General features: G+C 51.5%; 1 protein-coding gene across 1 annotated transcript in view; it reads right to left on the bottom strand.

Annotated features, from left to right (window-relative positions):
- Positions 1–928: 928 nt before the first annotated feature.
- LOC308631405 (voltage-dependent T-type calcium channel subunit alpha-1I-like) overlaps positions 929–14,297 on the bottom strand; it is a gene marked incomplete at its 3' end in the record, with an annotated part of 180,846 nt that continues 167,477 nt past the window's right edge. The window contains 7 exon segments of the mRNA XM_081262609.1: positions 929–1,555; positions 2,572–2,768; positions 11,615–11,780; positions 12,491–12,613; positions 13,108–13,254; positions 13,522–13,619; positions 13,622–13,859. Of these exon segments, the coding sequence (XP_081118735.1) occupies positions 929–1,555; positions 2,572–2,768; positions 11,615–11,780; positions 12,491–12,613; positions 13,108–13,254; positions 13,522–13,619; positions 13,622–13,859 (1,596 nt within the window).

Raw genomic sequence — 14,297 nt, 5'->3', positions numbered from 1 at the left:
TGCCGCAGCTAAAGCAGTAAGTCCCACACAACTGACGGCCGAGTCCAGGGGCACCTGTGTGGACCAGGGGGGTACCCTTGACCCTTGAAATCTGCTCAATCCCCCTTCATGTGTCCTCTATCCTATATAAGCAGCTATCCCAGCTCATGGCCTTCCAGGGGGCAGAAACCCACCCCCCAGAGTGCTCACTGAGGTCAGGACTTCATTTGGCACTAGGGCCCCCTGCCAGTCTTGGAGCTGCCCTCTCCCTGACCCCTGCCCTTAGAAAATAGGACTACTCGCCCCTGATTTTCTAAAGAAAACATCTAACCGGTTGACTAAGGGAGTTTGTGTGCTCTGAGGTGTCTACAAAAGACTTCACAACAACAAGACAGTCAGAGGACAAGACTGACACCCCGACACTTGGGTGGAGGGGGATCTTAGCAGCGTCTCTTCTTTAAAGGAAAAAAAAGTGCACCCTGAATTGCACCTCTTCCGGGCCTGTCTCGGGGCTGCGGGCCTCTGAGCCCTGAGAATCCCTCCAGCTGCTCCCAACCCGGGAGCCACCCAAACTGCGGCTGCCCCGCCCGGGCAGGGCCATCCACCCTGGGCGGCCTGGCCCTAAGCAGCAGAGCGAGCCCCTGTCCAGGGCCCGGCCTTGCCCCCAACTCTAGCACTTTCTAGAAGTCATAAGCTCTCAGTAGAAAAAATAAATATATGCGTCTGTCTACGTGGGTCTATGCTGCGTACAGATGCGTCTATGCGCCGGAGGGGCCGGGCCGCGCGAGCCCCGCTGGCCGACCCTCCTCAGTCCCGGGCGCCAGGGCCCCGGCGGCCCCGCTCCGGGGTGGGGACCGAGTATTGCTGTCTGCTCCCTGGCTCCTGAGGTAAAAGAAGGTGAGACGGGGCTGGCGGGCGACAGTGGCGTCCGGCGCGGCCCCTGCGGCCCTCATCTCTTCCTCTTGCTCGCGGCGTCCGCCGCCTCCAGATCCCCGGGCGGCGGCTGCGGTTCGGGCGCCACGGGGCCGAGGCCCGGGGCGGGCTGCGCCCGGCGCGGCGGGTCCTTGCTGCGGTCCGCGGCCCACGAGGGGCTGCGCGCCAGGCCGCGGGCGAGCACGGCGCGGGGGGCGGGGCGCGCGGCCAGGCTGCTGGTGCTGCTGAACTTGCACGCGGGCGTGAGGCCGGGCGGCGGCGGCGCGGGCGGCGGGCAGAAGAGCGACGTGAGCGACAGGCTGCTGAGCGTCTCTGAGTGCTCGCTGCCCGCGCCGCCGCGGCCCTCCTCGTCCGACGGGTCCATGGAGTCGTGCAGGGTGCAGCCCGGGCTGGTGGAGCCGCCGCTGCTGTGGCTGCGCTGGTACGCGCGCAGCCCGCGCAGGCTGAACAGGCCGCGGCCCCGCAGGCTCAGCCGGCGGCGCGTGGCCGGCGACAGGCCAGCCCGAGGCCCAGCGGCCGGAACGGGCGGCCCCAGGGCGCGCCGGGGACTGTCGCTCAGGGTCAGGCTGTCCTCCAGCGTGGTCTGCAGGCTGCCCGCCGAGCTGCTGGGGCTGGCATCCAGCGACGTGTCACTCACGGTGGCCTGCAGGAGGGAGGAAGGGCTGGGGCCTTCGGAGTCCCTACAGCTGGAAGGGGCCCATCCTTCTGGGGTGGGCGCAGCACCTCCAACCTCTCAGGAACCCCCAGGTCTTACAGCTTTGCCCTCTGCCACACCTGAGCTTATGGGGGCTCGTGGCAGACACTGCATGAGGCACCCTGTCCCTCTGCCCCTCACTCAGTGGGCAGCCAGAGTTATCTTCTCAGACCCAAGTCAGAACCCAGCCCTGCCCTTCACAGGGGGCCAGCTCAGTCCAGATATCTGATGTTGGGCGGAGGAGGAGGAGGAGGAGGAGGAGGAGGAGGAGGAGGAGGAGGAGGAGGGGAGGAGGGAGGGAGGGAGGAGGAGGGGAGGAGGGAGGGAGGGAGGAGGGGGGAGGGGGGAGGGGGAGGAGGAGGGGGAGGAGGCCCACCGCAGGGGCTCACACCTGCAGGGCCCCTGTCCTCCAGGCCCACCCTTCCACCAGCACCTCCCCAGGAAGGCCTCCAGCCCCCCACGCCCAGCCCCTCCCGGTGCCCACTCTCCCAGCATGCATCACTTCCCAATACACTGCACTATGTAGACAGTTATCTTCTCTGCGCCCACCAGGCTGCACACACTCCAAACAGGAGCTATCAGCCCTGGGGCAGGGAAACTGTGCCTGCTGCCTGCTGGGGCACACCGCCTGGCACCCCAGGCACCCCAGGACACAGCCAGGGTCAGCCATCCCTGAATGGATAAATGAGGCAGGAGTGCCTGCCAGCCCCGCCTCCACCACCACAAATGGTCTGCTGGCCTCTGCACTATGTGTGGTGGTCCTTCTGTACTATGTGCTGTGGTCCTTCTGTACTATGTGCTGTGGTCCTTCTGTGTGCATGGTGACATGGGGGCTCTAGCTCCAGGCAGTCCAATACCCAGCAGCCCCACCTTCCACCTCTGCTCCCATCAAGCCCCTGCCACACCCACCCAGAGCCCCACCCCCCACAAAACCCCCTTCTGATGAACTCAGGGGGTGCCCAGACCTGCCGGAGGAGCGTGCAGTTGACACTCGGTGACCGCAGGGATGCCCAGGAGCCCTGCAGGGCGATCTTGGGGAGGGTCCCAGCGCCAGCGCCCTTATCCTGCGCTTTCTGGCTGGCAGATACAGCCGGGTGGAAGAACTCGGCAGGCATGGTCAGCAGTGGGCTGGAGGCATCTGGGGAATAGGGGGTGGGGGGCACTGCCGAGGAGAAAAGAGACAGAGCTGGGGTAGGCTCAGGCTGCAGGTGGCCCTGAAGGCTGGGTGCTGAGCAGGCTCTGACGGGGTTGCCAGGGAAGGGCCACAGCGAGTCCTGCTCTCTGAGCCTCAGTCAGCCAACTGTGACGGCAGGAAGCACTGAGCCAGCCAGAGTGACTCCTGGAGGACAGGCACTGAGAGAGCCACAGCTTTAGGAGCCAAGCAGACCAGGCTCAAGGCCTGACCATGTCTCTTCCTGTGAAAACCACACCAGGTGCTACCTGGAGGCATCCAGCAGGCCCTGAATAAGCAGCAGCAGCAGAGTCTCCACCCAGAACCAAGTATTCATAAGTGCTGACTCCCTAGCAATAGCTACCCTCAGGCCTGACACCCCAGGGGCCTGGCCCTCTAGGACAACAGTCAGGGCTGACCTTCCCAGCTCTGGGCAGGGGCCTGCACTGGCTGAGCCCAGCAGACAGAAGTTGCAGGGTCCGGCAGTCAGCTGTGCTGGGGATGGACAGAGAGGCACAGGTTGGGGAGCCTGAGGCCAGGGCAGGGCTTGGGTGTGCTGGGGAGGACGAGCAGCAGCAGCCTCCCCACAGTCCCCTCCACACCTTTCAGGATGGGGTGGGCACAGGATTTGGAAATATATAAGTAGGCAACCCAGATGGCCATATAGCCTGAATGTCCCCAGGTGGGATTCCTAGTCTACACGGCTTTATTGTTTAAGGAAAAAGGCAACAGAAATGGTTCACTAAGGGATGAGATTCCATTCAATCAAAAAGGCTCTTGGGTCCAACCCTATGCCCAGATTTTTACTTCAAGAAGTCTGGTGGGGGCTGGGGCTCAGGGGTAGAGCGCTCGCCTAGCAAGCACAAGGCACTGGGTTCGATCCTCAGCACCACGCAAAAATAAAATAGATATGGTGTCCACCTACAACTAAAAAGTAAGTATTAAAAAAGAGAAGTCTGGTGGTCTCGGCACCTCAGCCACCATGTCCAGCAGAGAAGCTAATAGCTTTAGTGAGGGTCCTTGGAGAAGCACCTACCCCAGTACCTCAGAGGCACCCAGGGCAGACATTTCAAAAGAGGCCTTGGGGGTGGGCTCAGAGTCTGGGGTCTCTCTTCTGCTGGATTTCTTTTCTCTGCCCTCTTCCCCAGAAAGTGTAGTGAACCTGTCACCCTCCAAGACGACTACAGGCAAAGGTGAGCCCAAGGGACAGGCAAGCTCAGTCCCCTACCTCTACAAAACAACTCAATAATCAGGCGGCTTTCCTTCTGCTTAACAAAGAGAGCTGTGTGCACAACCTGCTTCCCTTTTCACCACAGCTCCTAGGAACCTCAGCATTAGCTTAGCCCAGCTCCGATTATAATTATCATCTCATCTCTGGAGCATTTGGCTCTTGATGTTTTATCATAATTATATCAAACCTCAGAGCCTATCTCATTGTCAGATATCCATCTGGTTCTTTCTGGAATAAATATAACAGTCTGGGCAAAAATACCAAGGAAAAACTCAACCACCTCGGTCTGAAGCAGATGCCCAAGTGCTAGGAGCCACAAGCATATATACGATGTATGGCACCTTTGGTTGTAAAGTGACGCCAGCTAGCCACTGAGATGATTATGTTAAAATTTACATTCATATGCAAACTGGACTCCCGCTGTTCACCTTGGCCTGCTACCGGACTCAAGTTACGGGACTTTACGGGACTGCTGGAGAGTTCCCATTGGTTGGGGAAGGATAGTAGGAGGGAATTCCGGAGGAGGTCGGAGGAGACGGGGGGTTCCGGGACGCGGGTTCCGGTCAGACACCCTCGTGGGAGGACCGGTTTTTGACTCGCTGGCGCGGAGAGTGTTAGCGGCTTTTTCAAAATAAAGTTTTGTTCCTGCTTCAGTGGCTCGTGATTCTGTGCCCAGCCAAGACTGCGGCATTTGGCGGCCCGTGCGGGGAACGCCTGAAGCTTAGAGGTGAGTAAATTGCTCGCCCCTGAGGGAAGGCGACAGGATGGATGACCTTCTCAGAAAACAATGTGTTCTTGTTTTGATTTATTTTGTTTTTATTTCGAGCTCCCTAGCCCTAGAATTTTCTCAGGCGAACTGGAAAAAATGGTTGGCTCAAGGTTTGAAGTTATTCAGCCCTGAGAAAGAGAAAATTGATACAACCATTGTCTGCTCCGTCTTTGTTTCATTCTGCTTCGGCTTTGTTTTATCCTACCTTATTGGGTTAGGTTATAGTAGATTAGAATCCAATAAAAAACAAACCGAAAAACTGTTAAGTAAATTGTTAGAGGTCCAGACTATGGTAGAAAAAACGCTAGGTCAAGCAAAAGAGAAGGTCTCTCAAGCTAGTCAGACAGAGGAGAATTTAAAGAAAGCAAGCTTAGAGGACAAGCAGCCATCAGGTGGAGAATTACAACAGGAGGTTGCTACCAACTCCGTTCTATCACCAGAGGGCGTAACTCAGCCAACAGCTCCATCTACCGCTGAGCGGCCCTCAACTACCGTAGTTGATGGACGGAATTCTGAGGCAGGACCCCAAAGATTAGCATGCCCTGTACTTGAGCAGGCAGGAGGGCAACGAATTCACCGTGCTTTAGATTTCAAAACAATAAAGCAATTAAAGGAGGCTGTAACGACCTATGGGCCGCAAGCTCCCTTCACAATAAGCATGGTTGAATCTGTTACCAACTTGGACATGACACCAGCAGATTGGGCTAACATGTGTCGATCTGTGCTAAACGGAGGACAATATTTGTTATGGAAGGTTGCCAATGAGGAATTTTGCATGGAGACAGCTAGGCGAAATGCAGAAGCTGGGTACCCTCAAAGAAATATGGACATGCTATTGGGAAAGGGACCATATGAAGGTCAAAGACAACAAATTGAATATGACCCTGGTGTGTACGCACAAATTGCTGTAGATGCAGTTAGGGCATGGAAAACTTTACAGGGGCATGGAGACTTACAAGGTCAATTATCTAAGGTAATACAAGGAACTAATGAACCTTATGCTGAATTTGTAGATAGACTTATTCAGTCAGCCTCTAGGATATTTGGAAATACAGAACAGGTAATGCCATTTATAAAACAACTGGCTTATGACCAAGCAAATCGTTGCTGCAGAGAGGTCATTAGACCATGGAGACATGAGGATTTAAACACATATATTAAATTATGTAGAGACATTAATGAACAGGGGCAAGTCTTAGCAGCAGTACAACAGGCTTTAGATGCCAGGCCAAGAACATGCTATAATTGTAATCAAACAGGACATTTTAAAAGGAGTTGCCCCATAAGAGGAGGGTTTAACAAAGCTGGATATCAAAGGAATAGAATACCAGGTATTTGCCCACGATGCCGTAGAGGGAGACATTGGGCTAATGAATGCCGTTCTCAAACCACCATAGAGGGTATTCCGTTATCAAAAAACGAACAAGGACCAAGTGTTTACCCACGATATCGTGGAGAAAGGTATCAAGCTCCATTGCCAAAAAACGGACTAGAGGGCCCAATGCCCCGGGGCCCCAAACCACAAATATATGGGGCAATGGAGGAACCCAACAGCCCCATCAAGGTAGTGCCCAGGACGCATTATCCATTAAATCCCTCATCAGACAAACTAGAGGGAGCGCAGGGCTGGACATCTGCGCCTCTGCCAGAGCAGTACTAACCCCAGAGATGGGAATTCAAATCATTCCCACAGGAGTAAAAGGACCTCTTCCCCAGGGAACAGTAGGCTTATTATTGGGACGCAGTTCTTCTACACTAAAAGGACTTATGATAAGTCCTGGGGTAATTGATCCCGATTATGAAGGTGAAATAAAAATTATAGCTAGTTCTCCAAGAGGTATATCAGTAATTTCACCAGGAGATAGAATAGCACAGTTATTAATAATACCCAGCCTGCATGATAAATTTTCCAGTTGTAATGTAGAAAGAGGTTCCAAGGGATTAGGCTCCACAGGTGTAGATTGGGCTATGCTGTCTTTGAATTTAGATTCTCGCCCAATGCTAAAATTAAATATTCAAGGACATGACTTTAATGGGCTGCTGGACACAGGAGCTGACCTTAGTGTCATCTCTCGTCAAGAATGGCCAAAATATTGGCCATTACAACAAGCCACTCAAACGCTTCGAGGCCTAGGAGTGGCAACAAATCCCCATAGAAGTGCTATGGTATTAGATTGGAGGGATCCTGAAGGATGTGAAGGAACTATACAGCCCTATGTATTGGATCATCTTCCTGTAAATTTATGGGGACGAGATGTCCTAGATCAATTAGGATTGACATTAACAAATAACATCAATCCTAACGCGCCCACTACTAGGGCTAAACAAGGCTTTAGGAAAGAAAAAAGATTAAGAGAACAAGAACAAGGTATGACAGCACCTATTCAAATAGATCAAGAAATAAATAGACATGAATTGGGTTTTCAGAAAGGGCCACTGAGACAATCAAAATTACTTGGAAATCAGAAAGACCAGTGTGGGTTCCTCAGTGGCCCTTGACTAAAGAAAAGATACAAGTAGCCCATGACTTGGTCAGACAACAGTTAGCGGAAGGACATATACAACCTTCCGTATCCCCCTATAATACTCCCATTTTTGTCATTAAAAAGAAATCTGGTAAATGGAGATTATTACAAGATTTAAGAGCCATTAATAATGAGATGGTTATTATGGGACCTGCTCAATCAGGGATTCCTCAATTGTCTGCTTTACCAAAAACCTGGCATGTTTTAGTTATAGATATTAAAGATTGTTTCTTTTCAATTCCAATTCATCCCGAGGATAGTCCACATTTTGCATTTACTATCCCTGCACTGAATCATGAAGGTCCTGATCAGAGATATGAATGGAAAGTACTCCCTCAAGGGATGGCTAACAGCCCAACTATGTGTCAAATTTATGTTAATAAAGCAATCCAGCCACTTAGAAACCAAAATCCTGAACTACAAATATTTCACTATATGGATGATGTGTTATTGGCACATAAAGATAAAAACACATTACTAGAATGTTATGCCACACTTACAAACTTATTGAAAAACTATAATCTAGAGATAGCAATAGATAAAGTACAATTAAATCTTCCAATTAATTATTTAGGAGTTCTATTATCCTCAACCATGGTCCGTCCACCAAAAATTCAAATACGAGTAGATCAACTCAAATCACTTAATGACTTTCAAAAGTTATTGGGAGACATAAATTGGATAAGGCCTTATCTAGGCATACCAACAGGAGAGTTAGGACCTTTATTTGATATTCTAAAAGGTCCATCAGATCCAAATTCACCCCGCATGTTAACGCCTGAAGCAAGAAAAGTATTAAAAATCATTGAAACATATATGGAAAATATGCATTTGGATAGAATTGATATAAGTTTGCCTTTATTATTTATTGTACTACCAACAAAAAATATTCCTACAGGAGTATTTTGGCAAGAAGGTCCATTATTGTGGATACATTTATCTTATTCCCCTAACACTATTCTTACTAGATATCCTGAGGCTGTAGGACAATTAATACTCAAAGGAATAAAAGCAGCTAAGGGAGTGTTTGGGATTTCTCCCAATAAAATTATTACTCCATATACTATGGATCAAATTGATGAGTTAGCTAATGAGTTAAATACTTGGGCAATAATCCTGTGTAAAACTAGTGTTTCATTTGATAATCACTTACCATCTAATCCTTTGTTGTCTTTTTGGTCTAAGCATCCTGTAGTTTTTCCAAAAATGACAAGAAAAACCCCTATCATAAATGCTCCAAATATATTCACTGATGGGTCAAACAATGGTACAGCAGCAGTAGTTACTCCTGATCAAACTTTTACATTTTTAGTACCCAAACAATCAGCTCAAAAGGTAGAGCTTAATGCAGTATTACAAGCTTTTATGATGTTTAAAGATTCTGTATTTAATTTATTTTCTGATAGTCAGTATGTAGTTAATGCTATTAATTCCCTTGAAGATGCTGGTAGGATTTCCCCTTCCTCTACTGTTTTCTCTTTGTTTTCCGATATACAAAGTCTAATCTGGGACCGAAAAGATCCATTCTTCACAGGTCATATCAGGGCACATACAGGATTGCCTGGAGCCCTTAGTATGGGCAATGAACTAGCAGATAAATCTACACATGACATACATATTTTCTCCACAATAGAAGAAGCTATAAATTTTCATAAAAGGTTCCATGTCAATGCTAATACTTTACAAAAGCGTTTTAAAATAACTAAAGAACAGGCCAGACATATAATAAAACAATGTCAAAATTGTGTGACATTTTTACCACAAGTTAATCTTGGAGTCAATCCTAGAGGACTAATACCTAACCATATTTGGCAGATGGACGTCACACACTTGCCAGAATTTGGAAAATTAAAATATTTACATGTTACAGTTGATACCTCTTCCGGATTTTTGATGGGCTCCCTTCATGCCGGAGAAAAAACTAAAGATGTTATAGCTCATTGCTTACAAAATTTTGCCACTGTGGGCGTTCCAAAACAGTTAAAAACGGACAACGGTCCTGGTTATACTTCCTCCTCTTTTAAACAATTTTGCTCATCATTTGGTATTACTCACATAACAGGAATTCCATACAATCCACAAGGACAAGGCATAGTTGAAAGAGCTCATCAAACTATTAAAATGTACTTATTAAAACAAAAGGAGGGAATTGGAAAGGGGTATATATCCCCCAAAGATAAACTTAAAATAACCCTTTTTACTCTAAACTTTTTAAATTTAGATTCATCGGGACTTAGTGCTGCGGAAAGACATTTGTACCCCAAAAATGTACATAAACCTAAGGTACTTTGGAAAGATATTCTAACAGGACAATGGAAAGGCCCGGATCCAGTGATAGTCTGGAATCGGGGCGCTGTCTGTGTTTTCCCACAGGATGAACAGCAACCGATTTGGATTCCAGAGAGATTAACTAAAACAATTTCTACAGAAAAAGAAGATGATTTGACTCAAATCCATAACAGCTGACATCCAGAGCTCCAGCTTGGCTATTCTTACATCTGCGACAGTGATTAACCAAGGTTTTTTTTTTCAGTATCTATTTTATTATTGCATTTTTCCACATCATAAAGTTCTATTTTATTTTTGAGCTCATACAAACCTAGGTTAATGTTTTTCTGATCAGTTTTATTTTTTGACTGTGTTTTATTTTTTATTTATTTATTTATTTATTTATTTATTTATTTTTTTTGACTGTGGAGTTTTTAAACATTGCAATGGAGATTTCACCTAAGTATAGTTACAAGGCCTTTATTTACTATTGTCTTATGTGTTGTATGTTGTGTGCACACTTCTGTTTTGTGTTGTATGTCTGTATGTGTGTATGTCCATATTTCTTATATGAGGAGCGCTCATGAAAAAATGGATCCGAATTTTTTCTTTATTCACGTGATTTATATGGTTTAATTTAAATTAGGTGAACAGCTGTTTATGATTGTTGTTAAAGATGGTTAACAGATCTGTTTGTTTACTAATTTAAATTTGGTAAACGGCTGTTAAGGATTGTTTTTAAAGGAGTTTAACAGATCTGTTTGTTTACTTTCACCTTTTCTTTTTATTATATTTAATAATTCTGTTCAGGATAATGTCTCTTTACCATCATTGCCAGAATTTCCATCTCCATCCCAATTCCAGTGAAGACTGAGATAAAACCAAACTACAGCTTCTATGATAGCTATCACAGTAAACTGTATAAACTGATGCATCAATGAATATAACTCAACAAGTAATGCTCAATCAAGGACTTGATTTACTTTGGGAGGAAATGGACATATTGATAGACTCCTCCAATTTGAACTGCTTGCAGAACTTGCCTGGACTATATATCAGTTGCATACATTGTGAAATATCATCTGGTGCACCGAATTGTGGTACTGCTGGCATATTTTTGCTGATGGTGTCACCAGTGATGCAATTTCCTTGCCAGCTCACCCCATGTTTATTGTGGTAATACTGGCATATCTTTGCTGATGGTGTCACCAGTGACGCAATTTTTCCAAAGGAGCCGTCAATTGGCTTGGTGTCGTGGCATTTCTGTATCCTCCTCCCTTCTACTAGTGATGGTCTAAATTTGGGGGCCAACAGAGGTGAGGCAAAGAACCTCACCCCCCCACTGGCACCAAGGCTAAATTTGGGGGCCAACAGAGGTGAGGCAAGAACCTCACCCCCCCACTGGTGCATAGGCCTATCCACAAGCATGGCTGAATGCTGGACCGGTAGTCAGCGACGGGTTGCTCTGATTACAGTGGATTCAACCTAAGACAGGAAGCTGACGCCTAAAGGTCAGTTCTCCCATGACGGGTAAGAACCATATGTTAAATTGGACAACCTACCAGGCACGGTCCCTAGCCACATTGCTTGTTGCTTAATTAAACAGAAGGGGGCAGATGCTAGGAGCCACAAGCATATATACGATGTATGGCACCTTTGGTTGTAAAGTGACGCCAGCTAGCCACTGAGATGATTATGTTAAAATTTACATTCATATGCAAACTGGACTCCCGCTGTTCACCTTGGCCTGCTACCGGACTCAAGTTACGGGACTTTACGGGACTGCTGGAGAGTTCCCATTGGTTGGGGAAGGATAGTAGGAGGGAATTCCGGAGGAGGTCGGAGGAGACGGGGGGTTCCGGGACGCGGGTTCCGGTCAGACACCCTCGTGGGAGGACCGGTTTTTGACTCGCTGGCGCGGAGAGTGTTAGCGGCTTTTTCAAAATAAAGTTTTGTTCCTGCTTCAGTGGCTCGTGATTCTGTGCCCAGCCAAGACTGCGGCACCCAAGATCAGGCTCGGGGGGCTGGGGGCCCCGTCCCTCACCTTGGCTGCTCTCATGTTTCAGCCAGGACCGGACAGGGTTGAAGGGGATCGCCTCCATCTCACACAGGAAGTTCTCTGCACCCGTGGACATGGCCATGTTGGACAAGGGGAAGAAGCACTCGCCCAGGTCCCCGACCCGTGTGGGCTCAAGTGGGTCCAGCTCACCCTGCAGGAAAGGGAGGTGGACAGGTCAGGAAAGTGGAGGGGGGGACAGAGGCTGGGGCTGGCATCCAGCCACCTCATGGCCCTGCTGCTCTGTCCCTGGTTCCATCTGCCCTCGATGCCTGGAAGGCCCCACCTCCCCTCCCCCACCCTCAATACGCGCCACCTTCCCATCTCTCAGCGGAAGGGCCCCTCCTCCAGGCAGCCCCCTCCAACACCCCAACCAGTGGTTCCCCATTTTCTCTCCTCGTGACTCTTAGATCCTTGAGGGCATCAGAGTCCCCCTCATCCTCTGGAACCAAGAGCCTGTGCAGACCCTGGCCCAGGGCAGAAGCCAAGCCAAGGGCAGTGGAGGCAAGGGCACAGGAGGAGAGGCCACAGCAGCCTCCCTGTCGCATGGCCGTGGATGGCCCTTCCCTCTGCTGAGCCTCTGTCTGTACATCTGTAATTGGGGGCATGGCCCTCCTTTCTGGCCACAGCACTGAGCTCCGGCATTCCTCAGCCCCGCAGCCCAAGGTGGCCCTGCCTAGAAGTTCCTCCAGAGCTACCTGGATGCCCCTCAAGACAGATGGACTCGGACCCCCAGATTTCCACAACTTGTTCTCGGAGTCAAGGACGACTAACTAGGCTGCACCCTGCCTGAGCCCAGCCACTGCGCACCCAAATCCTGCCGGAGGGCAGCACAGGGTGTAGGGGGCCCTGGGGGCTACTCACCTTGCTGTCTTTGGGGCCAGGAGGGCAGGCCGCGGGCTCCTCGAGGCTCAGGTCGTCACCTAGCAGGATGGATGAGGACTTGTCCGAGTTCAGGGAGAAGGCCTCCGTCTCGGCCAGCTGCACCTGCAGGAGAGACGGCGCCTAGTCACTTGTGGCGGGGGCAGCAGGCCTGGGAAGCAGAGCACCTGGTGACGGGACTCAGGGAGGATGGAGGGCAGTGTTCAGAGAGGTCTAGGGGCCTGTTGGGCACAGTGACACACGATGTGACACGGGGTCACCTCTGAAGGGAGCCAGGCCTGGCAGCCCACCTCCAAGTGCCCGTGGAGGCTGGACCAGGTCGGCTCCTGTCGCCTGGATGGACTTCCTGCTCAGTGTGTCCCAGGCAGGGCCCAGAGACCCTGAGAACTTGGGGCCACTGATCTCACCTGATCTGATCTCTGAGGCTCCCCAGCAAGAGCCCTGTGCCCCCCGCCCCAGAGAGACAGGGAGCTGCGGGGACGGGGGCAGAGGCCACCTGCCCAGCCTCCAGGACCACGTGGCTCTGGGGCCCAGAGCAGGACCCCCACAGGCCTCACGGCACCCACCCGAGGACCAGCCTCCTCCCTGGCTGCTGCTACCTCCTGTTGGTCATGGTGACACTTCTCGCAGCCGGCAGGCGAGGCGTAGTGGTGGAAGATGGAGCCAGACAGATTGTCGATGATGGTCAGCTCCCCCTCCAAGGAGTCCTTGATGATTAAAGAGACGCTGTCCAGCCACAGGTTCTCCTAGGCAGACGGGGACGGGGTGGGGACAGGTGGGATTATAGACTGGGTCCCGGGACTGCGGGTGGGTGGGGCAGAGCTGCCCTCCCGGTCTCTGCGCCCGTGGCCTGGACCCTGTCCCCTCGTCACAGAGTCACCCTTTTTGGAGCTGAGCATGGTGGGGCCCCAAAAGACAGAGGTCTCTGTAGGAGGCCTCCCCAGCCCCACTGTCCCCCAGCCCACAGTGCCCGCCTCCTGGGGACCCTGGCGCCCTCAGAGGCAGACACCCACCTGGGCTGGGGAGTAGCAGCGCCGGCACAGGCGGCCCTCGGCGTCACCCCCGCCGCCCGCCCCCCCTGGCCCTCGGCCCGGGGGCCCCGGAGAGCTGGGGGCGGCCGCGGGCTGGGGCCCAGGCCATGTGCCATCTCCAGCTCGATCTCGGCGTCCATCTCGGCGTCCTCCTGCGCCTCCTTGTTGCTGTCGTCCAGGTGTTTCATGAGCACGGCCACCACCACGTTGATGAGCACGAACTGCGCGGTGAGCACGAAGCTGACGAAGTACAGCGGCGACACGAACTGCAGGCTGCTCAGGCAGCTGTGCTCCTCCTGGGTGCAGTCCCACAGCGTGTCCTGCGGGCGGGAGCCGTGAGGTGACAGCCAGGAGTCCGACCCGACCCCCCCCCCCCCGCAGGTCCTTGCGGCCCCCACCCCACCTGGCTTGTGGTGGCATCTGCCTGCCTCGGCTTCAGCTGGGTCCCTAGTGGCCCTGCCACCTCCCTGCTCACTCCACCCACTTCACCCCCTGCTTCCCAGGGCCACCATCAGGCCCAACCAGGACATCCAGGGATCGGTCTTCTAGGGGGTCTGTCCCTGCCGTCTGGCTCTTAGGTCACCTCAACCCCCAACCAACAAAGCAGGGGAGGTCTCACCACCTGCCGGAGCCCCTGTGAGGGGCTGCTCCTCCTCCCAGCCGCCCTGATGTCCCTCTCACTTGCTGGGGTCATTCTAGAGAGGCCCATGTGGAATGAAGAAAGGGACACTCGGCTGCCAGTCTCCACCCAAGGAGGC

The sequence above is a fragment of the Spermophilus citellus genome (genome assembly GCF_964194105.1).
Source record: "Spermophilus citellus genome assembly, chromosome: 12".
Taxonomy (NCBI): Eukaryota; Metazoa; Chordata; class Mammalia; order Rodentia; family Sciuridae; genus Spermophilus; species Spermophilus citellus.
The sequence above is the reverse complement of the archived record's forward strand: the minus strand, read 5'-3'. Positions and strand labels throughout refer to the sequence as shown.